This window comes from Gossypium arboreum, chromosome 1 (genome assembly GCF_025698485.1).
Source record: "Gossypium arboreum isolate Shixiya-1 chromosome 1, ASM2569848v2, whole genome shotgun sequence".
NCBI classification, from domain to species: Eukaryota; Viridiplantae; Streptophyta; class Magnoliopsida; order Malvales; family Malvaceae; genus Gossypium; species Gossypium arboreum.
In genome coordinates this window covers 47498314-47522865 of record NC_069070.1, presented here as the reverse complement: position 1 = coordinate 47522865, position 24552 = coordinate 47498314, and the positions used below count along the sequence as shown (strand labels likewise).

The 24552-nt window shown below is 36.3% G+C and overlaps 1 protein-coding gene across 1 annotated transcript; it reads left to right on the top strand.

Annotated features, from left to right (window-relative positions):
• The first annotated feature begins 20816 nt into the window (after positions 1–20816).
• On the top strand, positions 20817–22674 carry LOC108481077 (uncharacterized). Its single transcript, XM_017784250.1, has 4 exons — positions 20817–21058; positions 21103–21397; positions 21548–21835; positions 21886–22674. The coding sequence occupies exons 1-4, from the start codon at positions 20817–20819 to the stop codon at positions 22672–22674; spliced, it is 1614 nt and encodes a 537-aa protein (XP_017639739.1).
• The last annotated feature ends 1878 nt before the right edge of the window (positions 22675–24552 follow it).

Below are 24552 nucleotides of genomic sequence, written 5' to 3'. Positions count from 1 at the left end.
TTGGTCGGGCCAATTGGTACAGTTTATTAGTTAAAGTCACCCATGTTACAGGGATCGACTGCTCTGACCTTCGCGCGTTACAACTTGAATATCTCTCTGTACAGGGCTTTAATACTGGTGCCGTTTGTTTCTAATGAAACTAGACGAAAAATGGAATCTGAAAATATAAGGAATGACTTCTAATTGTTTCTGGATAATTTATAGAAAATTTTTAAAGTCGCGACAGGGGACCCAGAAACCGTTCTGGCCCTGTCTCACAATAACTTTAATATCTCTTAACATGTAACTCCTATGACCGTTTCGTTTCTTCCATATGAAAGTAGACTCATCAAGGTTCATTTACATAACTTATTCACTATTTAATACCATTCCTACAAATTTTGGTGATTTTTCAAAACCACACCACTGCAGCTGCCAGCATCTGTTTTCAAGGTAACCTTTACCTATTTCATGATTTCCACGATTCAATTGGCCCTTTTGCATACATAGCACAAGTGTGATCATGATTAACCATTCCAATGGCTAATCTTTTCAAAACCATTCCATACCCCATAATGATCATCATACAAACGATTATAGAATCATACTAACAACGTATATAAGCCATTTTCGCATGGCTATCCAAGCTTACATAAAACCGAAAGGTACATGACCTTCTACAATAGGGTAGTCCTATACATGCCATTTCAAAGTTCAACCAAAATTATACCCAAAATGGAGGCTTTGATAGTGTAGATGACTTCGACTTTAATGATCCCGAATCCGATCGCTAACGAGCAAAATCTATAAAACAGAGAGCCAAAGCAACGGGGTAAGCATTTTTTTATGCTTAGTAAGTCTCAAGCAATAAAATCAGTTTTAACTAAAGCATTACATTCACATAGCCAAATGAATCATTTCATTAATACACATTCACATAATCATGCTTACTTCACACTTCATCATTATATACTTTCACAAGATATCAACCAATTCAATAGCTGAAAACTCGTTAGTCGATTGAGCGAATATTACTCAAACATATCGACTTTTCCAATGCACATATAAACATACCTTATCCTTTGGACTTTTCGAGCGTATTAATTAAATTTATTACAGCAACCAACGCCACCTCCAGCCCAAGCTTCTTGAATACAACCGGATATAACCACATGCACGAATGCCTTCGGTCTTAGCCCGGATAGAACGACTTGCACAAATGCCTTCGGTATTAGCCCGGATTTAACAACTTGCACGAATGCCTTGGTCTTAGCCGGATGTAGTCACTAGCACAATTGCCTTCGGTCTTAACCCGGATATAATTACTAGCATAAATGTCTTGGGACTTAGCCGGATATCATTCAATTGCTCATGCACACACATACATCAATAATCATTACACATCCATGTTTCATTTTCGTTACTAAGGCTCAAACACAAACATATCACTAGCATAATCGCCTTCGGACTTAGCCCGTATCATTCAAATACTCATACACACATAAATCAATAATCATTACAAATCCATATTTCATTTCACATAATTCGAGTAGGGTCATTTCTTGAGGACTTACCTCGGATGTTGTCGAACGGCTTCAACGGCTATTCGATCACTTTTTCCTTCCCTTTATCGGCTTTAGCTCCCCTTTGCTCTTGAGCTTAACGAATGCAAGTAGAAGTATTCAATATTTTTCTCAATAATGTTTACTTGTTAATCACATTCAGCATCTCATATCAACTCATTTTATTATAAACTATCAATCGACTTTTAAACCAAAACGCCATTATAAGGCCGATTGTTCTTGGTCATACATACACGAAATCAAAAATAAATTCCAAGGTTTTCACATTATAAGGTACTAAGCCAATACACTTGCTAGGTTCACATACATTCTTCATCAATTTCTTCTTTAAACAAACACATTTAAGCATTCCTTTCAGATTATCAACTCCAACCACATTCATTACTCAAGTATAGTATTTTCACATTCGGCAATAGTATTACATACAATAGCCGATTCTTCTTACTTTGTATTTGTGCATCTATTTGATCATTAGTTTAGTTCAAACATCCATACACCAAGATTCATCAAGTTTAGCATGAAACATAAACCTTAATCCTCAATGACCACTATGGCCGAAAATCCTAGTCAACCCAAAATCACAATTTCTAGCATGGGTTACCTAGAGAACTTGGTAACTAGCTCAATTTCATCTAACGCTTCAAGAATTCACATGAATTTCTCACTTTATTTATAGCTTAGAAACCGAATGGTTGCTCCCTTAGAATCGCCAAGAAGAAACAAGAACAAAACTTGTTTCTTTCACCCATCCACCATTTCTCCTTAAAACACAAGACAACAATCATTTTCCTCCATTTCTTCCATGGCCGATTACCCACTATCACCACACAATCAAGATTTTGACAAGGCTAAGTAGGAAACTTAGTAACTAGCTTAATGTATGCTAATATTTCAAGAACTAACATGAAATCACTTACCTTGTTCCAAGCTTAAGGGTGACCGATTGGCTATCTCCCTTCTTCCTTTGAGTTTCGCCAAGCTAAGGAGGATGAACACTTTTCTTCTTTTTTTTTTTTTCTAGTTACGGCACAATGGGGGGGGCAAGGATGAAACAACCTTGGTTTCTCTTCCCACTCCCTCATATTTTATTGTTCCTCCCACAACATGTTATCACAACATGTTTATTATATTCTTTACCCATCACATTTTGTCTATCTTCATTACCATGGCGGTCACTTCCTATAGTTTGGCTAAATTGACATGCAAATCCCTCATGTCTTTACTTCATGCATTATTTGGCCACTTAAAATTTCACCTATCGCATTTTCAAGTCCTATCACATGGGTCCTTTCTTATAAATTAGCACCTAATTAATAAAATCAAGGCACGAAATATTTACACATACAAATTCCACATACAATAAGCACAGAATATAACACCTAATTATTTTTGTGACTCGGTTTTGTGGTCCCGAAACCACATCCCGACTAGGGTCAATTTTGGGCTATCACATTGCACGGGTCACTCAAGACGACTGTGGACCTACTGCTGGGTCGGTAAGTATACTTATACCCTATACTAATGAAATGACCATTATACTTCTATAAGGTAAATTGACTAAAATACCCCTATATTATGTATGACTATTTTTGAGCATGACATTTGTGCATACACGTATGATATTATGTTGCATTACATGGGGCGAGATATATGATTCTGGAGGAAATATACTGAAAGGCTATAAGCTTATTACTGGCAGCTCTGCTGCAAATACTGTTTTAGTGTCGTAACCGATACGACTTCGTGTGTAGGGTTGGGTGGGTCAATTTTATCCCTACATGGTGTGTAGGGTTGGTACGAAGATGGTGTGAAGAGGATGGATTGGGTAGGATTTTCTGATTGCATACTGTACTGATTCTGTAATAGGTTTAGGCCCACTAATACTGTTACTGGATTGGGCTTAGGCCTACACTGTTTCTAACTCTAAAATGGGCTATAGCCCTAATTGAAACTAAAGGGCTTAGGCCCAAATTGTGTTTACTCTGGTTGTTGCTTATATTGGATTACACACTGAGTTTTTGTAAACTCACCCATCTGTTTTAATTGTTTAGGTAATCCCCAAACTTAGGCGGTTCGATGCGACGGAGGACTCAGTGGTGGCCACTCTGTAACACCCCTATCCCGTAACCGTCGCCAGAATATGTAAGGGGCATTACCGGACTTGTAACTTACGTCAGAACAGTAAAATTTTGAACTTTTTCTTGAATTAAAGATCGTTCATTTAATTAAGTACTAAGCACAGCCAAAGGTAAATTTAAACTTCACTAAGTAAACATTCAAAAGATGCCATTTTCGCATGGCTTATATACATTAACCAAAAATATACTTCCGCCACTAGTCTATTCTATACATGCCATAAAATAGTTCTAAACATAGCAAGAGTAAGCGGTGGATAGTGATAGTGTGACTAGTTGTCGACGATCCCGAGCCCAGTAGCTTCAAGAATGAGACCTATAAGACGGAGGAAACAGAGTAAACGGAGTAAGCATTACAATGCTTAGTAAGTTTTAAGCAGTGTCAACAGATAACATTCAAATTATAACATAGTTGTTCGTATTTTTGTTTCACTCTTCCTTCGGGCATACCATCCCTTTACCGAATATGCACATCTCATCATATATAATAGGCAGATAAATTCTCACTTGATAGTGACCTCTTATGATCGTAGGTACATTACATATTTTTACCTGACTTTCCACATTGACCAAATGCACAATAATCATAGAACAGTCTTATTGCTTTACTCACATGTGCATCACATAACGACCTTGTGATTTAGTCTGAATCAAACTTAAATCTAATCTCAAAATACATACCTGACCAACTTAACGCATTGAACGTATTTATTACCAATTGTTACTATGAAGTCGTATAATCTTACGCCTTACTTGAATCTTCAGCAAAACCTTTAGTTCGGGGCTTACCCGGACAAAATCTCCACACGTAGTCATTGGGTCTTTAGAGCTCGGATATAGTACGAGCACGAAGCCTACGGACATTAACCAGTGACAATATTCTCGCATAAAGCTTGCAGGGTTTTAACCCGGATATAGTACTGACACAAATGCCCTTCGGGACTTATCACATTTATACACTTTCACATCCAACACGTTGGCCACTCTGCCCTATCACATATCTACACTTTCACATTCATCACATTGGCCATTCGGCCTTATCACATATATACACTTTCACATTCATCACATCGGCCATTAGGCCTTATCACATATATATACACTTTCACATTCATCACATCGGCCATTAGGCCTTATCACATATATATACACTTTCACATTCATCACATCGGCCTTTAGGCCTTATCACATATATATACACTACGAGCTATTCTCCTGAGCAATGGTCACTTAATTATTTATACCCAGAGCTACAAGCCTCCAAATCACTTGCCGTTAATTTTCCCTGAATATAGACTCATATATCTTCCATCCATAAATTTTTAAGAATTTTAGGGTTGGCCAATCAATACCAGATTTTTCTTAAAGTTTCCCCTGTTTCACTGCTTGACTAATCTGACCAGTCTTCACTACGAATCAAAATTCTCATTGTACAGAATTCAAAGTATGTTATATTTGATTTCATTTGAAACTAGACTCATTAAGGAGTCTAAGCATATAAATTTTATCTTGTAACCATTTTTGTACAAATTATAGTGATTTTCTTAAAACAGAACAGGGGATTTCGGAGTCATTCTGACACTGTCTCACACAACTTTAAATATCTCTTTATAGAAAATTTCTTTGCTTACACGGTCTCTTTTATAAGAAACTAGACTAACTAAGCTTTGATTAAATATTTTATTCAGCCTATAATTCCACACCAACAATTTATAGTGATTTTCTAAAATCACATTACTGCTGCTGTCCAAAGCAAATTATTACAATTTGCTCTTAAATTTCCAAGTCCAAACACTTATGAACTTACCATTTGAGTTTAAGACATATCATGGCCACATCATATCTTATTAAATCAACTCATTATGTCCTATTATGATTGAATTTACTCAACGTTTAATCACTTAAAACTTACCTCGGAAGTGGTCGACGATTAGATATCCACGGCTATTCGTTTACTCTCTCTTTTCCCCTATCCGACTTTGATCCTCTTTGCTCTTAAGCTTAATTAAAACAAATGAATTTGGTTCATTACTTATTCAACATTACTTCTTTAATAGTCACAGTTGATAATGGTATAACTCCAGTGCATAATGTGTTTATGAAATATACCATGACTAACTTTTATGTTTATTTCACTAATACCCAATTCACATGCACAAACAAGAACTCACATTACTTGCCATTATAAATGGAACCTAGATAGCCAATTACCATGGCCGAAAATACAGCCACTTATGTAAATAACACAAAGTGATACAAATTTATTTTTACCATTACAAATCATAAAAAAAATGACCAACGCATACGACATCAACAATATATGTACATACCAAATACCTATATTGCATACTTATCAATATGAACTTAAAGCCCTATCCTAATACTCATGTACATATTATCCACCATTTTCAAACCAATTCATCAATGCAATCATACCATTACAAATCAACCTAAAATAACCATATCTAATAATCAAATACCTATAGCATTGCATATTTCTCACATAGCAAGTACAACTAAATTCATTATTAATATATATATTTAAACACTTAACTACAAGATTTAATCACCATTATCAAATCATAAAACAGCTTATAATCATCATCTATATTTACTTCACATAAACCGAAATATCCATTACATCATCTTTAATACACTTAGCATTTTACCCATTTAATCAAGCCAAATCTCAAGGCCATTCAATCACACAAATTATACCATAAATCATACTTACAATTTAAGTTAATACATGACCGAAAATCACCATCTTTAACACCTTTATCAAACCAAAACCAAAACACATCTATCATCCGTATACCAAGCTTACCAAAACAAACTACTATGAGTTTCAAGCTTATTGATCGAATCTCAAACCTCAAAATTCTAAGTTTAATCTATGGGATAAGTAGAGTTTGAACTAATCATCTCAAACATGCATAGATTTTCAAGAATCATTCAATACATACCTCATTCTAGCCATCTTCTAAGCCAAAAATCAAGGCAACCAAACTTTCTTCTCCCTCCTTTAGGCTACGGCAATGGAGGACAAGGATCAACCAACTTTTGATTCAATTTTCTCTATGACCGAATGCACATACCTTAAATTTTAGCTTGCTATCTTGCCGAAATCCTCAAAACATATTTCTTATTTCTTTCATTTTTCGGTCAAGAAGAACAAAGAGGATGAAGCCTTTTTTTTTTCTTTTTTTTTTCTTCTAGGTACGGCAAAATGGGGGAGCAAGGATGAAACAACTTTGGTTTCTCCTCCCACTCCCCTCATATTTTATTGTTCTTCCCACAACATGTTATCACCAATTGTTTATAATATGCTTTACCCATCACATTTTTGTCTATCCTCAATGTCATGGCCGGCCACTACTAATTAAGTGGGGGAATTGACATGCAAGTCCACCCTTTTGATTTCATGCACTAATTGATCCTTATAGATTAACCTATCACATTTTAAAAGTGTCATACATAAGTCCGATTAGCTGAATTCACATGCAATCGACTAAATCGAAGCTTGAAACTTTCACACATTCATATTCACATATAATAAACATAAAATATGACGGCTAATTATTTTTATGACTCGATTTTGTGGTCCCGAAACCACTTTTCGACTAGGGTCAAATTAGGGGTGTCACACACTCGACTTAGTAATTTTTAATATTATAATTTAAGTTATTTTGGGAAATTTTATGTAATAAGGCTGCTTTAAGTTTATTTTTAATTTTATTGGTTTATACCCATTAGCAGTAGGTCTCTAGTTTTCAAAAGATAAATGATTTTCAACTGTCACGCTTACGCAACTTGAGAAAGCTTTCGCAACAAACACTATTTTTCTCAAAAAAGGGTAATCACAATCTAAAAATACTTACGTTTACTTAACCAACCGGAGTTTTAACAATGAACAAGTTATTAACAATGAACAAGATATCTTGACTTGTCAAAATCATAACGAGGTTTTATCATAAAATAGACTCTTCAAACAGAACGATGCTTTTCAAACACACTCCAATGTGACATCACAGCAAAGTTTTGGGCTTTTGGGCTTTTGTAAGAATGTGAAAATTTTAATGAAATTGTTTTAAATGGTTTAAAGTGATGGGAATAATTTGAAAATATTTTACTGAAGAAGTGGTACACCGAGTCTCCGCGCCGATTCTGTAAGTCTTCTGATTGTTTATACGGGAAGGATTATATTGAAATGGTATTACTGAGACTACTTTAGGTGGTAAAACTGTACTAAAACTCACTAGTTAGAGTAGACTTCAAACCGTAGCAAGATTACGAACTGCGAAAACAAACTCTGAGATAATATTTTTCATAAAATATCTATAATAAACACCGAAACAATAAACTAATTGGCATAAAACTATTAATACAGATAAAAGTGCAATTGGACAATGAGAACTAGGGGTATTCGTGGTCGAGGTCACGGCAGAGGCTGTGGAAGTGCTAAGGCTGGGTCTTCGTCTTCTGGACACCAGCCTAATGAAGAAGCTAGGGAGGCACCAGTTTCACCTATGACTAAGATAGGGTCTCAAAATAGAATGGTTGGGGACGACGCACTGTCCCAAGTGATGTTGAGTATCCTAGAAAAGGTCGATGGGCCAGTACTGGTTCTGTGAGCCGTGGGTCAGTTACGGAACGACTCAGGTCTAATGGGGCAGAGATATTCAGGGGTATTATTGGAGTTGCCCCTAATGTGGCTGAATATTGGACTAAGGCCACAGAAAGGATTACGGAGGCCACAGAAAGGATTACGGATGACCTTGACTGCACCCCTGATCAGAAGCTAAAAGGTGCAGTGTCATTGTTAAGAGATGAGGTTTATCAGTGGTGGCTTACAGTCAAAGAGGGCACTCAATCCGATCGATTGACTTGGTAGTTTTTCAAGGCTACTTTCCAGGCTAAATATGTGGGTGCCAGCTATAGGGATGCTTGTAGGAGGGAATTTCTGAATTTAACTTAGGGAGATAGGACAGTGGCTGAATACGAAGCTAAATTTTTGCGACTTAGCCATTATACGCGTGAGATGGTGGCAACTGAATATGAGCGTTGCGTTTGTTTCGAAGACAGCCTTAAAGATAGTCTATAGGTTTTAATAGCTTTACAGAGGGAGCGAGATTTCGCTACTTTAGTAGATAAGGCGAAGATCGCTGAGGATGTGAAGTGCGCTAAGCATCAGAACCACGAAAAGGAAAAGGGTAGGAACAAGAGGGATTCAGAGCCCTCGAGTTCATTACTGAGGCCTAAGGAAAAACCCAAAGTTGAGGGGCCGAACAGAGTTGAGGCCCTTGTTGCTGTTGCTTGACTGCAACCCTGTGCTGATTGTGGGAAACGCCATCAAGGTGAGTGTTAGAGAAGGATTGGGGCATGATTTAGGTGCGAATCTTTGGAGCACCATATCAGAGATTTTCCACGGAGGCCTGATCAGATGCAAGCTACTAGTATGGATACTGTTCAGCTGCTGAGAGGTGTTCAACAGCCACCAATAGGTCGTGGTCAGGCTAGGGGTGGAAATGGTCTGGGCCGTGGTCATGGAGTAGAGGGCAGAGCTGCTGGCTATACTGAGGCAAGGCAGCCAGTACTGGTTTCTACTAAACCAACCGGAGTTTTAACAATGAACAAGATATCTTGACTTGTCAAAATCATAACGAGGTTTTATCATAAAATAGACTCTTCAAATAGAACAACGCTTTTCAAACATGCTCCAATGTGACATCACAGATTTAGCCATAACGTCTAGGCCGGGTTTGGGGTGTTACAATCATAAATTAATGTGCAGGAGTTAGGTCTAAAGGCGCATCAGAGACCTACCTTTACCTTGACCTAGAGCTTGTGTTTTGATTGTCCTTCCCAATCCAGTAGCAATAACTACTTAAAAGATCATGAAATTTCCATTAAAATCCTTATTTACAAATAGTTTCCTAACCTTCAACTATATATGACCCCGATGTAGGGCCTTCCACTCACACCTTACTATTTTTACATCTTTTAATATTCTTCCTCTTCAACAATCGTAACATACAGAGCTATACAACTTATTAGAAGGTTGAATCATCTATTGATTAATCAAAATCTTAGCTCTAGCTTAACGAAGAATAAGAGAACATTTAAATTAGAAAGAAGGACTAGGACGTAGAGCGAAAAGAAAGATAACCTGGAATGCCCCCATTCACTATATATATACTTCGGGTCCCCTTTTGTGGATTTTGACAAGTGGAAATTCTTAATGAAATTATCCCATGATTTCACTATAAAACCCAGGGGAAAGATAAAAAAAATTTGGTGAAGATCGACGTTAATGTTTGACCAGTCATGGGGAGGGTGAAATCAATTTAGCTGACTCCCCACCAATCCTATTACAAGAACCCACTTGAACAGTACTCAAGAAAACCGAGAGTACTATACCTTGGCAGTGACTCGCGTATGGCATGGTCTTAACGACAATTAAGTCTCCTACAACTTTATCCTACACTTGATAGGCTCTTCACGCTTAGCCAAAACACTAGGGCATACTCTTCCTTGAGCGTATTCTTTTCTTCACTTAAAGATACCTTGAAACTAAATCCTTAGATACTACCAACGGGTGGATACTTTAATGCTAGTATGCACCAATACTCTAACTTACCAGCAAGCCAACAACGTGGTGGATCATACTACAGTAGTGCACCAAAATAGTTAACTTGCATACCTCACTCGCCTTTTAGATCTATTATTTTTTGGGGTGTGACAGTTTTGATTTCTAAATGTCAGATTTACATGTATTTTTTTCATTCTGTTCTAGAGCATCCTAAAGCTCTAGTTCAGTGGTCGAACTAGGTATAAGGTGTTACACATTAAATACAGCTCGCACATGCTTTACTATACGAATATAGTTTCCTTACAACTACATTGTAACATCAACACACACAAATGTTTCACAATAAATGTCAGCACGTATGCTACAATGCTAGCTCGAACATAAAACATTACATAATCAGTACACACATACTTTGCATTCACAATTCACACATAGAACTTTGCATAATTAGTATGCACATTTACATTCATAGTTCATGGACCCTTCCTTGTGCTAGCTTCTGATCCTTTCATTGCTCTGAATAGCCCATATGTCATATATATGAACCTACCTCCACAAATCTTCCATGTTAATTTGAACACATTTGTGTCCCCCCTCTAACGTGCAAGGCCGAGGTCTTTTGCCAATCTCAATTTTTATTTATATGCCTTACTAGAGGCAAAACACATATAATTTTTCTACATCCGGTTCTACTATCAAAAACACACTTCCATAGTCACCTCTAATTCCCTCATTTCCTTCATTATTGATACTAAACTAGTTTATGGAAATATGCTTCACACATATTTAAGCAACACCAAATTAGTAAACTAAAAGACATAGCCAAACTTTACCTGGCCAGACAACAAATTTAAACAATTAATTACTTGAAAAGTACAAGATTTAGGGTAACTCACAAAAGTTTCTAAAAATTCTTCTCTCTACTCTATGAGTTCATTACCTTTTCTACTAGGGCTTTCTCCCACTTCCTTAAGCAAACACATTCAATACCACAGATACCAAAAAAATTAGGTACAACAACAACCAAGTCCTTAACGAAAATTGAGAAATCTAACGATTATAGCAACATGCAACAATTGTAAATGAGATTCCTCCTCTCACCCATACTTTCAATTAAGTCTTATATAAACAATTCATAAAAATTTCTGAAATTATGGTTAAAGAAGTCAAGAAAGTTACCGACAACTGTTTGATAAAGAACAAGTTCTTGACTTATTTAACCATGATGTTCTCCTACAAACAGTTAGAGTTATAATCTCTAATTTCTCAATGAAGCTACAAAGGAAAGAAACATGAAAGGAAAATGAAATTCAAGTCTTCCCCCTTTGTTTCCTCTCCCCCGCCCTTCTACACTATTGTTAGAATAATTTAAAATTAGAATAATTTAACCAGCCAATGCCCTTGGCTAGCCACTAATAACAAGACGTGCATATATAGTTTCCCTATCCATAAACTATCCCCGAAGCCAATAGGTGCCATACACAATGACACGTTTCCCTTCCCCAAGTTTAACATGTTCCCTGTTATGTGTCATACACACCACGGGTGTCAAAGTAACAAATGAGATCATTGACTAAAAAGCTTGTGAAACGGCAAACTTGCTAACTGACAAGCTTACAAACTAGCGAGCTCGTAAGGCAACAGAGATAGCTTGCCCCATATGAGGTGGAGGCTCGCGAAAAGTGAAGACAACATCAAAAATACTCACGAGGGGATGCTCAAAGATAAAAACCAATCTAGTTCTCGCAAATTAGATGAGCTCACACAAGTTCCTTACTATTTTCACTTGTCAACATTCCAACATACATATCCAAAAAATTTGGGGTGTGATAATTTTCCCATTTTTTTTATTAGACTAAGGACATGTTTATGTTCATTTACTAATATAAGCTACCTTTCCATATTACAATCCAACCACATAATATAGCTTAGTATTAGTACAAAAATTAGACAACCAATGGGAAACGTTTTCTTCTATTTTTCTTTGCGTGCAAAAAGCCATATGAGGACAATACAAAGTATATTAATGTAATCAATGTGTAACAGCTCAATTTTTAGTAGTGTCGAAAACAGTGGTTTCGGGACCACAACTCTGACGTAACTGTTTGTAAGTATTATTTATTTAATATTTACGAGGTCATTGTGGTTGTATTAAAATTTGGTTATAATATTTTAACGTTTAGTTAATTTAGTAAAAAGGACTAAATCATAAAAACTGCAAAGTTAATCACTATTAGCTTATATGGGTTAAATGGTTATAAAACCATGATTTGAAGGCTTAAAAAGGTAAATAAACCTTAAATGGTTATAGTGATCAGTTAAATGGTCAATATTGGGTATTATATATGTTATAATTATATTATTTTTAATAAAATAAGAAAGTTAAAGTAAAAAGAAAATAAAATAAAGCACTTTACCTTGTTTTTATCATTCATCTTCTCCTTGTCGCACATCTCCATGAAAGCCTAAAGAACTTTTGGGCAAGCATATTTGGGGTTGCATGGTAGGTATTTTGTAATATCCATAAATTGGGTCTAGTAGTTTTGAGTGTGAAACTAGGAATTTTTGGGGTTTTTAGTAATTTTTTAAATATAATTTAGGAGGTTAATTTCATCTAAAATTGATTAAACAATAATCTGGAAAAAGAAAAATATTTTTGGAAAATTAAGTTTAAAGATTTTAAATAATTATAAGTGAAAATAATTAATTTGGGTTGAAAAAATTTTAAAATAATTTTTAATGGGGTTAATTTTAGTTAAATTTAAATATTAATTAAATTGGGTTTAATTATAAATCAAGGAAATTTTAGATTATTTATTTTTCAAATAAACCTTAAAATTCAGAATTTTGGAGGGAAATGATTAATGTAACACCCCTTACCCGTGTCTGAGGCCGAGACAGGATACGAGGCATTAACAGACTTAAACATTCACAATCACATAAAATCGGGCCATAAAATTTTATTCAAATAAAAAACATTCATACATAAGTGTAATGTCCCTTAAACAGGCTTACGAGGCCCTAAACACGCATCAGAGATGACTCGGGATTAAACCGAAAACTTTGAAAACTTTTGGGAAAACTTAGAAAATTTCATCATGAAACAGGGTCACACGCCCGTGTGGGTAGGCTGTGTGATCACACACGCCCGTGTAGGTTAAGCCGTGTGGTGACACACACCCATATGGATCGGGACACGCCCGTGTCCTTGGCCCGTGTAACTCTCTGTTTTTGACATCAGTAACAAAATAGAGTCACACGGCCAGGTACTAGGCCGTGCCCTCCATGCGGCTAAGACACACGGCCGTGTCTCTGCCCGTATGGGAAAATGGCTATTTAGCAAGCCATTTGGCACCCTCATTTGCACATAATTAAACATAATTTTAATGGCACTTTTCATGGCATAATTGAGCATTTAAGCATCATCAAACAAGTCATGATCATGGTGATTTCATATCAATTTATTCATGCATAAGGTACCATATTTTGCCTAGTTTAAACTAATCAAACTTTCATGCCATAACTATCATTAACCCATTATCTTATTTCATACTTATGCCAATTATGTCATCAACCAATTATCAAGCACCTAAACCATATCCACACACCCATCCATATTAAACAACATTATCACACCACATGACCTTTGGCACATGCAAGTACATATAATTAGGCATTACAACCCCAATAGTCAATATAAGCCACATCTCATGGCTATATATAAAAAATGAATCAATATATCATCATAAGCCAATACATTTGGCCAAATCAAATGACAAATACACAATTGACTAAGCCCTATACATGCCATAAACTCAAGTGCTTGAATACTTATACCCCAAATGGTAGCTTGATAGTGTGATTGAATCTCCGACGATCTCCAACCCGAGCTAGCTGAATAAACCTATAAGAGATGGGAAAGGAAGGTGAGTAAGCTATATAGCTTAGTAAGTCTGTATGAAAATAATAAGAAACTTATTAACATGCTTTTGCCAAATTCTAACAACATGTTTTCAAGGTAGCACAATCATAATTGCACATAATTCAGTCAAGCGGTCTACTCGAGTAACAGTCACTAAATTATTTATAACTTGATCTACAGATTTATAAATTATGATCCGTTAATTTTAATTGAAACTATACTCATATATCTTACCACCATAAAATTTTCAGAATTTATGGATTAACCAATAAGTACAGTTTACTCTTCAAAGTTACCCCTATTCTGCTGTTTGACAACTTCGACCTTTCTTTACTAAAAATTTATTATCTCCTCATACAGGATTCAAATGATGTTTCTGTTTATTTCTTTTGAAAATATACTCATTAAGGATTTTAGGAAAATAAATTATAACACACAATTATTTTTGTACAATGTTTAATGATTTTCCCAAATCAGAACAGGGGATTCCAAAATCATTCTAACTCTGTCTCACAAAAATTCAAATATCTCATAATATAAAATTCTTTTGCTTACACCATTTCCTTTATAAGAAAATAGACTCAATAAAATTTAATGATATATCTTATTCAATCACTAATTCAATTTCCACCATTTTTGGTGAATTTTCAAATTCGGACTACTGCTGCTGTCCAAAACTGTTTTAGTGTAAATAATGATAAATAAGTTAATAACACCTTTACAAATCATTTCATCCATCATGGTATAAATACATATTTATACAACATAAGCATGGACCCATGATCACAAGTTCATCACAAAATCATTCTCATAGGCATGACTTACTTATTTACTTTGTTACAAAGATGCATCATAAACCGAAATCATTTCTCATCAGTTTTGCATACAGACCTGTACCGATCCTTGCCATTTCATACATACACGTAATGCCGTTGCATCTTCAATGTCTCAGACACTAAGTGCCATACTCAATATATTGCACACCAAGTGTCATTCCCAATATTTTGCACACTAAGTGTCGCACGTATATATAGCCAAAGCTATCTCAAATTGCACACCAAGTGCCACATTTAGCCGAAGCTATTTCAAACCGCACACTAAGTACCATTCTTAATTGATATGTCGTTAAACATAAAAATAGTCATGTATATACAATTTATATGATATCAAAGCATTAAAATCATAAAATATAATAATGCTTATTGTATACGAACTTACATCGATTGTTAAAACGACAGAACGGATCGACTAGTCCGAATCTTTGCTTTTCCTTCGATCTAGACCTGCACGAGGCTTAACTTGATCTAAATAATAAAATGCAACTCATTTAATCATTATTATACTTTCAATCAAATTTCATCTTATGGAAAAATTACCTTTTTGCCCCATATTTTTGACCTTTTTACAATTTAGTCCCTAGGCTCGTAAAATTAAAATTCATGAAAGTTCATTACACCCAAGCCTACTTGAAAATCATACATGCTCATATGAGCCCATACAATTCATAAATTCATATATTTAACACACTATTTTCACATTTATCAATTTAGCCCCTATTTGACAATTTCATTAAAAATCCTTTAACAAAAGTTGTTTATTTAACAACAAGGATTTATTTTCTTCCATAAAACTTTAAAACCCTAGAATTATCATCAATGGAAAATCTCAAACTATTCAATAGTTTTGAAAATTAGCCCCTTCATTAGATAGATTAAGTAATAATGTTTCCGGACACATAAAAATTATTAAAAACTGAGTAGAAAATACCTACATGCATGCAAAAACACCATGGCCGAATGAAGCTTCATCCATGGCTACCCTTTTTGTTTGAAATTTCGGTGGACAAGAGAAATAAAGATGAGAAATTACTTTAGTTTTATTTATTTTGTCTTTTATCACTTATTTACCAAAATAACCTTTAAAACATTTAATAATTACACTAATGCCAAGCCATCAAAATCCACTATCTCTTTAATGGGCCATTTATCAAATAAGGACTTCCATATTAAAGTTCTACAACAAATTGGTTCATTTAACTGATAGGACTCATATTTTACGCCTTACACGATTTAGTCCTTTTTACTGAATTAAGCATTTAAACATTAAAATTTCTTCTCGAAATTTTCACACAACTCTAATATCATCTATAAATATTAAAATAATAGTAAAATAAATGTTTGACATCGGATTTATTGTTCCGAAACCACTGTTTTAACTTAGCTAAAATCGGGCTAAAATCAGGTTATTACATCTAACCTATTTTTCACACCATTTACATCAAATTAGAAAGATATAAATTTCATTTTCTCTGCATGGTTTTAAAGATCTATCATCACGAAATAAATCCAACCATTTTTCTTCTCAAAATACTCTCTCAATTCACCTGAAATTATTCTCAAAAGTAGTCAAAAATATTCTAAAATTTCTCAAGCTTCTTAAATCAAGATTTTCAACAAATGAATTTAGAGCAAATCAAAGGTAATCTTCAATCCTAAACTTATTTTTATGAAGATTAGAAATACTTTTACATGATTTGATAGTCAATTGAACAATTTTTTATCAATGTCATCTTCTTTAGAAACTTAAGGTGATTTAATGGTGAATCTTGAATTTTGAGAGGAAATCCACAAATCAATGGATCTTCCAACTCAAAATTGATCTATTAAAAGGTTTTTGGTTTTATTTGTCAAGATTGAACATGATTTGTGAGGTAATTTGAAGAAATTTAAATTTCATCATCTTCTTGAATTAATTTTTTGGATTTTTGTGAAATTGATTTAAATGTGAAATTGATGCTTAGTTTATTTTATTTGGTTTAATATTGATGGTTGGAAGTGATTAGAATGGCTGGAGAGATCAATTTTGTGAGGAATTGAGTTTTCGACTTGATATTATGAATCCAATAAGGTATCTTTGTGAAATGATTTCGATCAACATAGTTAATTAAAATTCGTGTTTAATATAGCTTTGGAAAGGTAGTAATGACTAATTTATCCTATTGAAGCTCTGAATCTTGAAGAGGATCGAGATAACTGGAATTGAAGCTCAAAATTGACCAGTTGATCACTTGTTGTGATAGAATAAAATTGGGTGGTGAGTGTTTCTAAGGTTGATTTGGTAAATTGACCATCAATTATGTTTAACTAGTACCTTAATTAATGATTAAAATTAATTAATTAATTATGAATGATTGATTTTGCAAGATTGGTATTAAATGTGCAAAAATTGAATTTGTATTGAAAAATAATGGTAAGTGAATTTTTCGGTGGTGTTGTGCTATTTAATTAGATTAATTTTAAGGATGATTTTAAGCATGTGTAGTGAAATTTTTTTATCATGATAGGTTGGTGTTACAATTGGTAACTGAATATGGGAAATTGATTAATGAATTGCTTGATTTAATTAGATGCTAAGTTACAAGTTATACATAATCATTTTTTCATATTAAATTGAGCATAATAATGACTGATTTATATGCTATGTTTGACTAAATATATTGCAAACATGCATGGTGGTCCATTAGATATAGTTGGCATGATTTCTGGGTACTTACCATTATTTGTGACATTGTGAGCATATGGCTTTAGGTGGGCTGATTTGTTTAGAGTAGATAAATGAGTGTTAAACATGAGTCTCCACTCAATGGGATATTTGAAGCGCTATAAGGGAGCAAGTGCTTCGGCCTGCTCAACCCAATGGACTGTATTTGATACTTGTGGAAGTTTGGAGATCCATTTATCCGATGTATGGTCTCCCAATTAAGCCATGAAAAGTGTATGCGAATGTATTCACATGTGATTGTTGTTATAGCAATTGATGATTGAAAGCCATGAATGATTGATTTTTGGTATTGAAAATTATTATAGAAATTAAATTGACATGTTTAATTATTTTTGGCTGATAATTGGTGAATGATTGGTTGTGAATTAAGCATGAGTTGGATGTTAATTTACTTGTTGTTTTTATTAACATTCACTGAGCTTTTTAAAGCTCACACCCTCATATTTGTGTAGATAATCTTTGGGGTTGTGGAGCTAAAGAGTCGTGTAACGCCCTAAAAATTTTCTATTCGACTTTTGTAAGAATGTGACACAAGTGTGTATCTAGTTCAGTGGTTAAGTGCTCTGGGTGTGTCTGAGAGGTCCTAAGTTCAAGCTTGCATTTGGCAAATTTTGGTATTTTTTCTGACTTAAGCCTTATACTTGATCAGTGGACTTATATTAAATTATTTATAAAACCATATCAGAATGGGCCTGCTGGTTTGGTGGTTAAGTTGAGTGTTAGGTTGCTGAAGGTCTTGTGCTCGAATCCTTGTGCGAGCGTAAGAGTTTATTTTTGCTCGATTTTGTTCAACTATTTCGGTTACATTAGAATTCTGATTAGTAGGTGGTTAAGATGTAGTGGGATGTCATCAAAGATTTAATTTTTAATCTTATTCTTTTTCCAAATATTTTTCTTCTTTTCCAAAATCTTTTGACATTGGTTCCTTGTTCTTCTTTGCTGATTCTTTCCTTTCTCCTCCCCTCTTCGATTTTGCTTCTATTTTGCTCTACGTTCGTACCCATGTCCTCTCATTCCTTCTTTCATCGCACGTTGCGGTAGGTGGGGTTTTTCTATTTGGCAAATTAGGGTTTCTCCAATCATTGATTAGGGTTATACGTTTGTTTTGGGCAACAGCGAGTCGAGAAAATCATGGTTCTACTCCTGCGGGATAGTGTTTAATCTTTCAAAATGCGGGAGGAGCAGTAAGTACTTGTTTTATGTTGGAGTTGGTTTCAAGTTTTCAGTTTAATCATGTAAATACTGAAATTGAGTGTGATTCTATTGTGTTTTTAGGTTCTGATAGGATTGGGTGTCATTTGCATCAATTTGATATCAAGTGTGTACCCAAAAACGTAGAAAATGGGATTAGGTGAAAGCCAAAATTGCAAACTGTCGACACCATATAGGCGTGTGGTCGCCCATGTAGTAGGCAACGTGTGACAACACGACCGTGTGGTCGACGAAGGCCTGGTCGTGCACTAGACATAGCAGTGTGATAGCTAGGTAGGCCATGTGTGACACACAGGCTTCACTAATTTGGGTCGTATGGGCCACACGGGCGTGTGGGAATTTGGGCCAGGCCGTGTGATCCACACAAGCCTAGGTCAACTTGGGCGTCTGGGCCCACACAGGCAAATCACATAGGCATGTAGGCCCATTTAGCTAAAATGTTCCTGGGGTTGCACATGTCACCCAAGTCGACTGTGAACCTACTTTAGGGTCAGTAAGCGCTACTTAGACCCTAAATCATGTGATCTGAACATACAATGTATGTATTGAGCATGTTAAACTTGTGCATGTTTACTGATTCGTATGTATGACTGATAACTGAATATTAGCATATAAGCATGTATTTCTGTACAACTGCATTGACAAGTTTAGTTGCATCTACATTGGGGTGGGATGATTGATTATTGGAGGAAGTGTACTGAAAGGCTTTCATGCCTATTTCTGACAGCTCAACTGCAATATTACTGATAAATGCCGCATTTGGTACAACTTGGTGTGTAGGGCTGGGTGGGTGTTGTAAACCTCACATGGTGTGTAGGGATGGTCCGAGATGGTGTGTAGAGTCTGGTGGGTAGGATACTGATTTTTGTTACTGTATGTAAACTGTATCTAAATTTGTAATGGCCTTAAGCACCAGACTGCATTTGACGATATCTATTGTTTGACTGTATGTATGTCTTCTGTGGGGATTACACACTGAGTTTACATAAACTCACCCCTTCCTATTTTATCTGTACAGGTAATCCCCAGACTTAGACGGATCGGTGCGGCGAAGGGCTCAACGATGACCATATGATTATTGAACAGTTTTAATTTTTGTTATGGTATTTTTTTCTTATTTTTTTCTGGGTATTTTTGATGTAATCTGGGATTGTTGGACTGTTTTCCTTTTTTTGGATTTTAACTGTTTTCATGAACTTTAGAACTGCAACGAAAACTCAATTTTATTAAATACAACATTTTTCCTAAATGCGAACGATTTTCTTTAAATATCACAGTTTCAAAAGCTTCCGCTATAGAATATGTTTTTAAACGAATCAAATTAACGAGAAAATAGTTTTGAAATTGACGAAAGATAAATAAAAGCTAATAAACGGAAACGACTTTAACTTGATAAATTCAATTTCAAATTTCATTCCATATGACATCACAAGATTCGGCCATAACGTCTAGGCTAGGTGTGGGGTATTACATTTCGTGGTATCAGAGCCTAGTTACAAAACTCAGCTATGGATTTTTGGTTTTAAACTCGGTTTTAAAAAAACTGATTTTCAAATGATTTGAAATGATTGACCGAGAATGTGGTACACCGAGTCCTCAGCGTCGATCCTGTAAGTATTCTAATAAACTATTATGATATTTTAGATAGTCTATTCTGAAAACACTCTAGTTAGTGTATACTGAAACTGTAGTGAAATTGAAACTGATAAAGACAGTACTTGCGAAAAACAAACTCTGAATTTATAATACTGCTTCACATAAAACATTTGTTAATAAATGCTGAAATTGTAACGGATTCATAAAATTTGTAATATAGATAAATCCGAATAGACATGAGTGTACGAGGTATCCATGACTGTGGTACTAGAGGCCGAGGTAACGGCTGTAGAGGGACTCGAGCTGAGTTCTCTTCTCTAGGCAGCATGTCGAACCTAGATACAAGTGAGACGCCGATCTTACCTCCTACTGAGACTGGGTCTCAAGATCGCATAGCTGGGGATAAAGCATTGTCCCAGGCTATATTAAGGATACTGGAAAGGGTCGCTGGGCCCAATACTGGATCTGGGGCCCGCGGGTCGGTTACGAACAAATCCAGTCCAATAAAGCTAAACTTTTCAGGGGCGTCACTAGAGTCGCCCCTAATGTGGCTGAGCACTGGATGGAGGCTATTGAGAGGATAATGGATGATTTAGACTGTACTCCTAAGAAGAAATTGAAGGGTGCAGTATCATTGCTTCGCGATGAGGCCTATCAGTGGTGGTTGAATGTTAAGGAGGGCACTCAGCCCAATCGTTTTTCATGGGAGTTCTTTAAGTCTACCTTCCAAGGGAAGTATATGGGAGGAAGTTACATCGATGCTCGTAGGCGTGAGTTTCTGAACCTCACTCAAGGGGATCGGTTAGTGGCTTATGAGGTCGAATTTCTGAGACTAAGCCATTATGCATGAGGTATGATGGCGTCTGAATATGAGATATGTGTCCATTTTGAGGATGGCCTTAGGGATAATCTGAGGGTGTTGATAACTTCGTAGAGGGAGTGAGAGTTCTTTATTCTAGTAGAGAAGGTGAAGATCATTGAAGAGGTTAAGAGCGCAGAGCGCCAAAACAAAGATCGTGAGAAGGGTAAGAACAAGAGGGATTCAGAGCCCTCGACTTCGGTTCAGAGGCCAAAGAAAAAGGCCAAGACTGATATGTTGGTTAGAGATGGGCCCCCTGTTACTCCTACTGGATTGCAGCCTTATGGAGACTGTGGTAGACTCCATCAGGGCAAGTGTTGGAGGAGGACTGGGGCGTGTTTGATGTGTGGGTCATTAGAATACCGCATTTGGGAGTGTTCGCTGAGGGCCGATCAGGTGCAAGATCTGGGTATTGGTACTACGCAGCCATCGAGTGATGTGGTCAGGCTAGGGGTGGTAACAGTATGGGCCATAGACAGAGAGCACCTGGCAGAGATACTGGACAGTCTAAGGCGAGGCAATCTGCTCTTGTTTATGCTGCTCATCGCCGAGAGGATAGAGATGCTCCAGAAGTCATTACTGGTACGATCTTAATTTATGATGTGCCTTATTTTGCTTTGATAGACATAGGTTCTACACATTCCTATGTAGCTAGCACTGTGTTTGAAAACTTATGGATTTTAGTTGAGAGTACTTCTAGTGAAGTGATTGTACTGAGTCCTCTAGGGAAATTGGTTCAGGTTAGCAAACTGTATAGAGATGTTCCGCTAGAGGTTCAAGGGTCGGTGTTTTTAGCTAACCTAATGGAGCTTTCGTTTGGGGACTTCGACCTGATTCTTGATATGGACTGGTTGGTCAAGTACTGTGTCAGTTTGGACTATGTGACTAAAAGGGTCATCTTGAGAACTGAGGAGGATAATGAGGTAGTCATGATTGGAGAATGTCAAAATTATTTGGCTAATGTGATCTCTGCACTAGTGGCTGAGAAATTGGTTCGTAAGGGATGTGAGACATTCTTGGTATATATTAGTGTTTCTGTTTTTAGGGACTCTAGTGTAAACGACATCAAAACTGTAAGGGATTTTTTGGACGTCTTTCCTGAGGAACTACTGGGTTTACCTCTGAATCGGGAAGTGGAATCTGGAATTAAGCTTTTTCCTGGTACAGCTCCGGTATCTATTGCTCCCTACTGTATGACACCGAAGGAGCTTACAGAGCTTAAGGCTCAACTGTAAGAACTTTTAGACCGTGGTTTCATTTGTCACAGTGTGTCTCCACGAAGAGCACTGGTTCTGTTTGTTAAGAAGAAGGATTGGACCATGAGGATTGCATAGATTATCAGCAGTTAAACAAGTTGACCATTAAGAACAAGTATCCACTTCCAAGGATTGACGACCTATTTGATTAGTTTCGAAGGGCTTCTATATTCTTTAAGATCGATCTTCATTTAGGGTTTCATCAGTTGAGGGTTAAAGAAGTGGAGTGCATAAGACGGTATTTAGGACTAGGTATGGGCATTATGACTTCCTAGTCATGCCTTTTGGGTTGACAAATACACCGACCGCATTCATAGACCTGATGAACTGAGTGTTTCAGCCTTATCTAGATCAATTTGTTGTCGTCTTTATCGATGTCATCCTAGTATACTCTAAGACTGAGGATGAGCATGACGAGCATCTTAGACTTGTGCTTTAGATTCTACGTGAGAAACAGCTCTACGCTAAATTCAGTAAGTGTGAGTTCTGGCTTTGTGAAGTCACTTTTTGGGGCACGTAGTTTATACTGAAGGGGTTCGAGTTGATCTTCAAAAAATTGAGGCTGTGCTAGATTGGAAACAACCTAAGAATGTGTCAGAGATCCGCAGTTTTCTGGGTTAGGTAGGTAATTATCGACAGTTTGAGAAAGGTATCTCACTGATTGCAGCGCCCTTAACTAAGCTGCTACGTAAGGGTGTTCCGTTTGCCTGGACTGATGTATAGCAGGAGAGCTTCGAGAAGCTCAAGACTGTTCTGAGTGAGGCTCCTTTTCTGATACAACCTTAACCTGGAAAGAAGTTTGTGGTTTACAATGACACATCACATATGGGTTTGGGTTGTGTTCTGATGCAGGATGGTAAGGTTGTGGCATATGCATCTTGTCAGCTCAAGACACATGAGGCAAACTATCTGACTCACGATTTGGAATTATCTGCCATAGTCTTTGCTTTGAAAATTTGGAGGCACTATCGGTACAGTAAGAACTGTATTATCTACACTGATCACAAAAGCCTTAGGTACCTCTTGACTCAGAAGGAGTTGAATCTTAGGTAGTGTAGATGGATTGAGCTACTTAAGGACTATGGCTATACTAGTGAGTACCATCCTAGCAAGCCCAGTGTAGTGGCCGATGCGTTGAGTCGTAGGACGATTACTGATTTGAGAGCGATGCTCGCTTGACTTAGTTTGTTCAATGATGGAAGTTTTTTGGCTGAGCTATAGGTTAAACTGACTTGGATAGAAAAACATTGAGATAGGCAGTTAAAGGATGAATCGTTGGGTATTCGGTTTCGTCAGGTTGAGAGTGGCAGCACTACGGGTTTTGGGTTCAATAACGAAGGGGTACTTTGTTTTCATGGTTGGATTTTTGTACCGAATGATACAGATCTGAGGCAGTCTATTTTGAGTTAGGTGCATAGTAGCTCTTATGCTATGCATCCTAGTGGAAATAAGATGTACTGAGATCTTCGAGAATTGTATTGGTGGTCAGGATTGAAATGGGAGGTTACTAATTTTGTGGCAACATGTCTGACATGCCAGCAGGTTAAGGCTGAGCATCACTGACCTTTGAGTTTGCTGCAGCCGGTTAATATTCCGCCATAGAAGTGGGAGTGAGTAACGATGGATTTTGTTAGTGGGTTGCCTTTAACACCCACAAAGAAGGATTCTACTTCGGTCATCGTGGATCGATTGACCAAGTCGGTGCACTTCATTCCGATTAGGACTAACTATGCTCTTCAGAAGTTGGCGAAGCTCTACATTTCTAAGATAGTGTGACTGCATAGGGTACTGGTCTCAATCATTTCTGATAGGGATCCTCACTTTACATATCAGTTTTGAAAAAGTTACATGAGGCTT

Excerpts from the sequence above, each read along its gene's own strand:
- LOC108481077 (XM_017784250.1), top strand. The coding sequence starts at position 20,817 with ATGAGTGTACGAGGTATCCATGACTGTGGTACTAGAGGCCGAGGTAAC. Across the intron at positions 21,398-21,547 it reads ATCGGTTAGTGGCTTATGAG|GTGAAGATCATTGAAGAGGT; the intron begins GTCGAATTTCTG and ends CTAGTAGAGAAG. Across the intron at positions 21,836-21,885 it reads GTTCGCTGAGGGCCGATCAG|GCTAGGGGTGGTAACAGTAT; the intron begins GTGCAAGATCTG and ends TGATGTGGTCAG.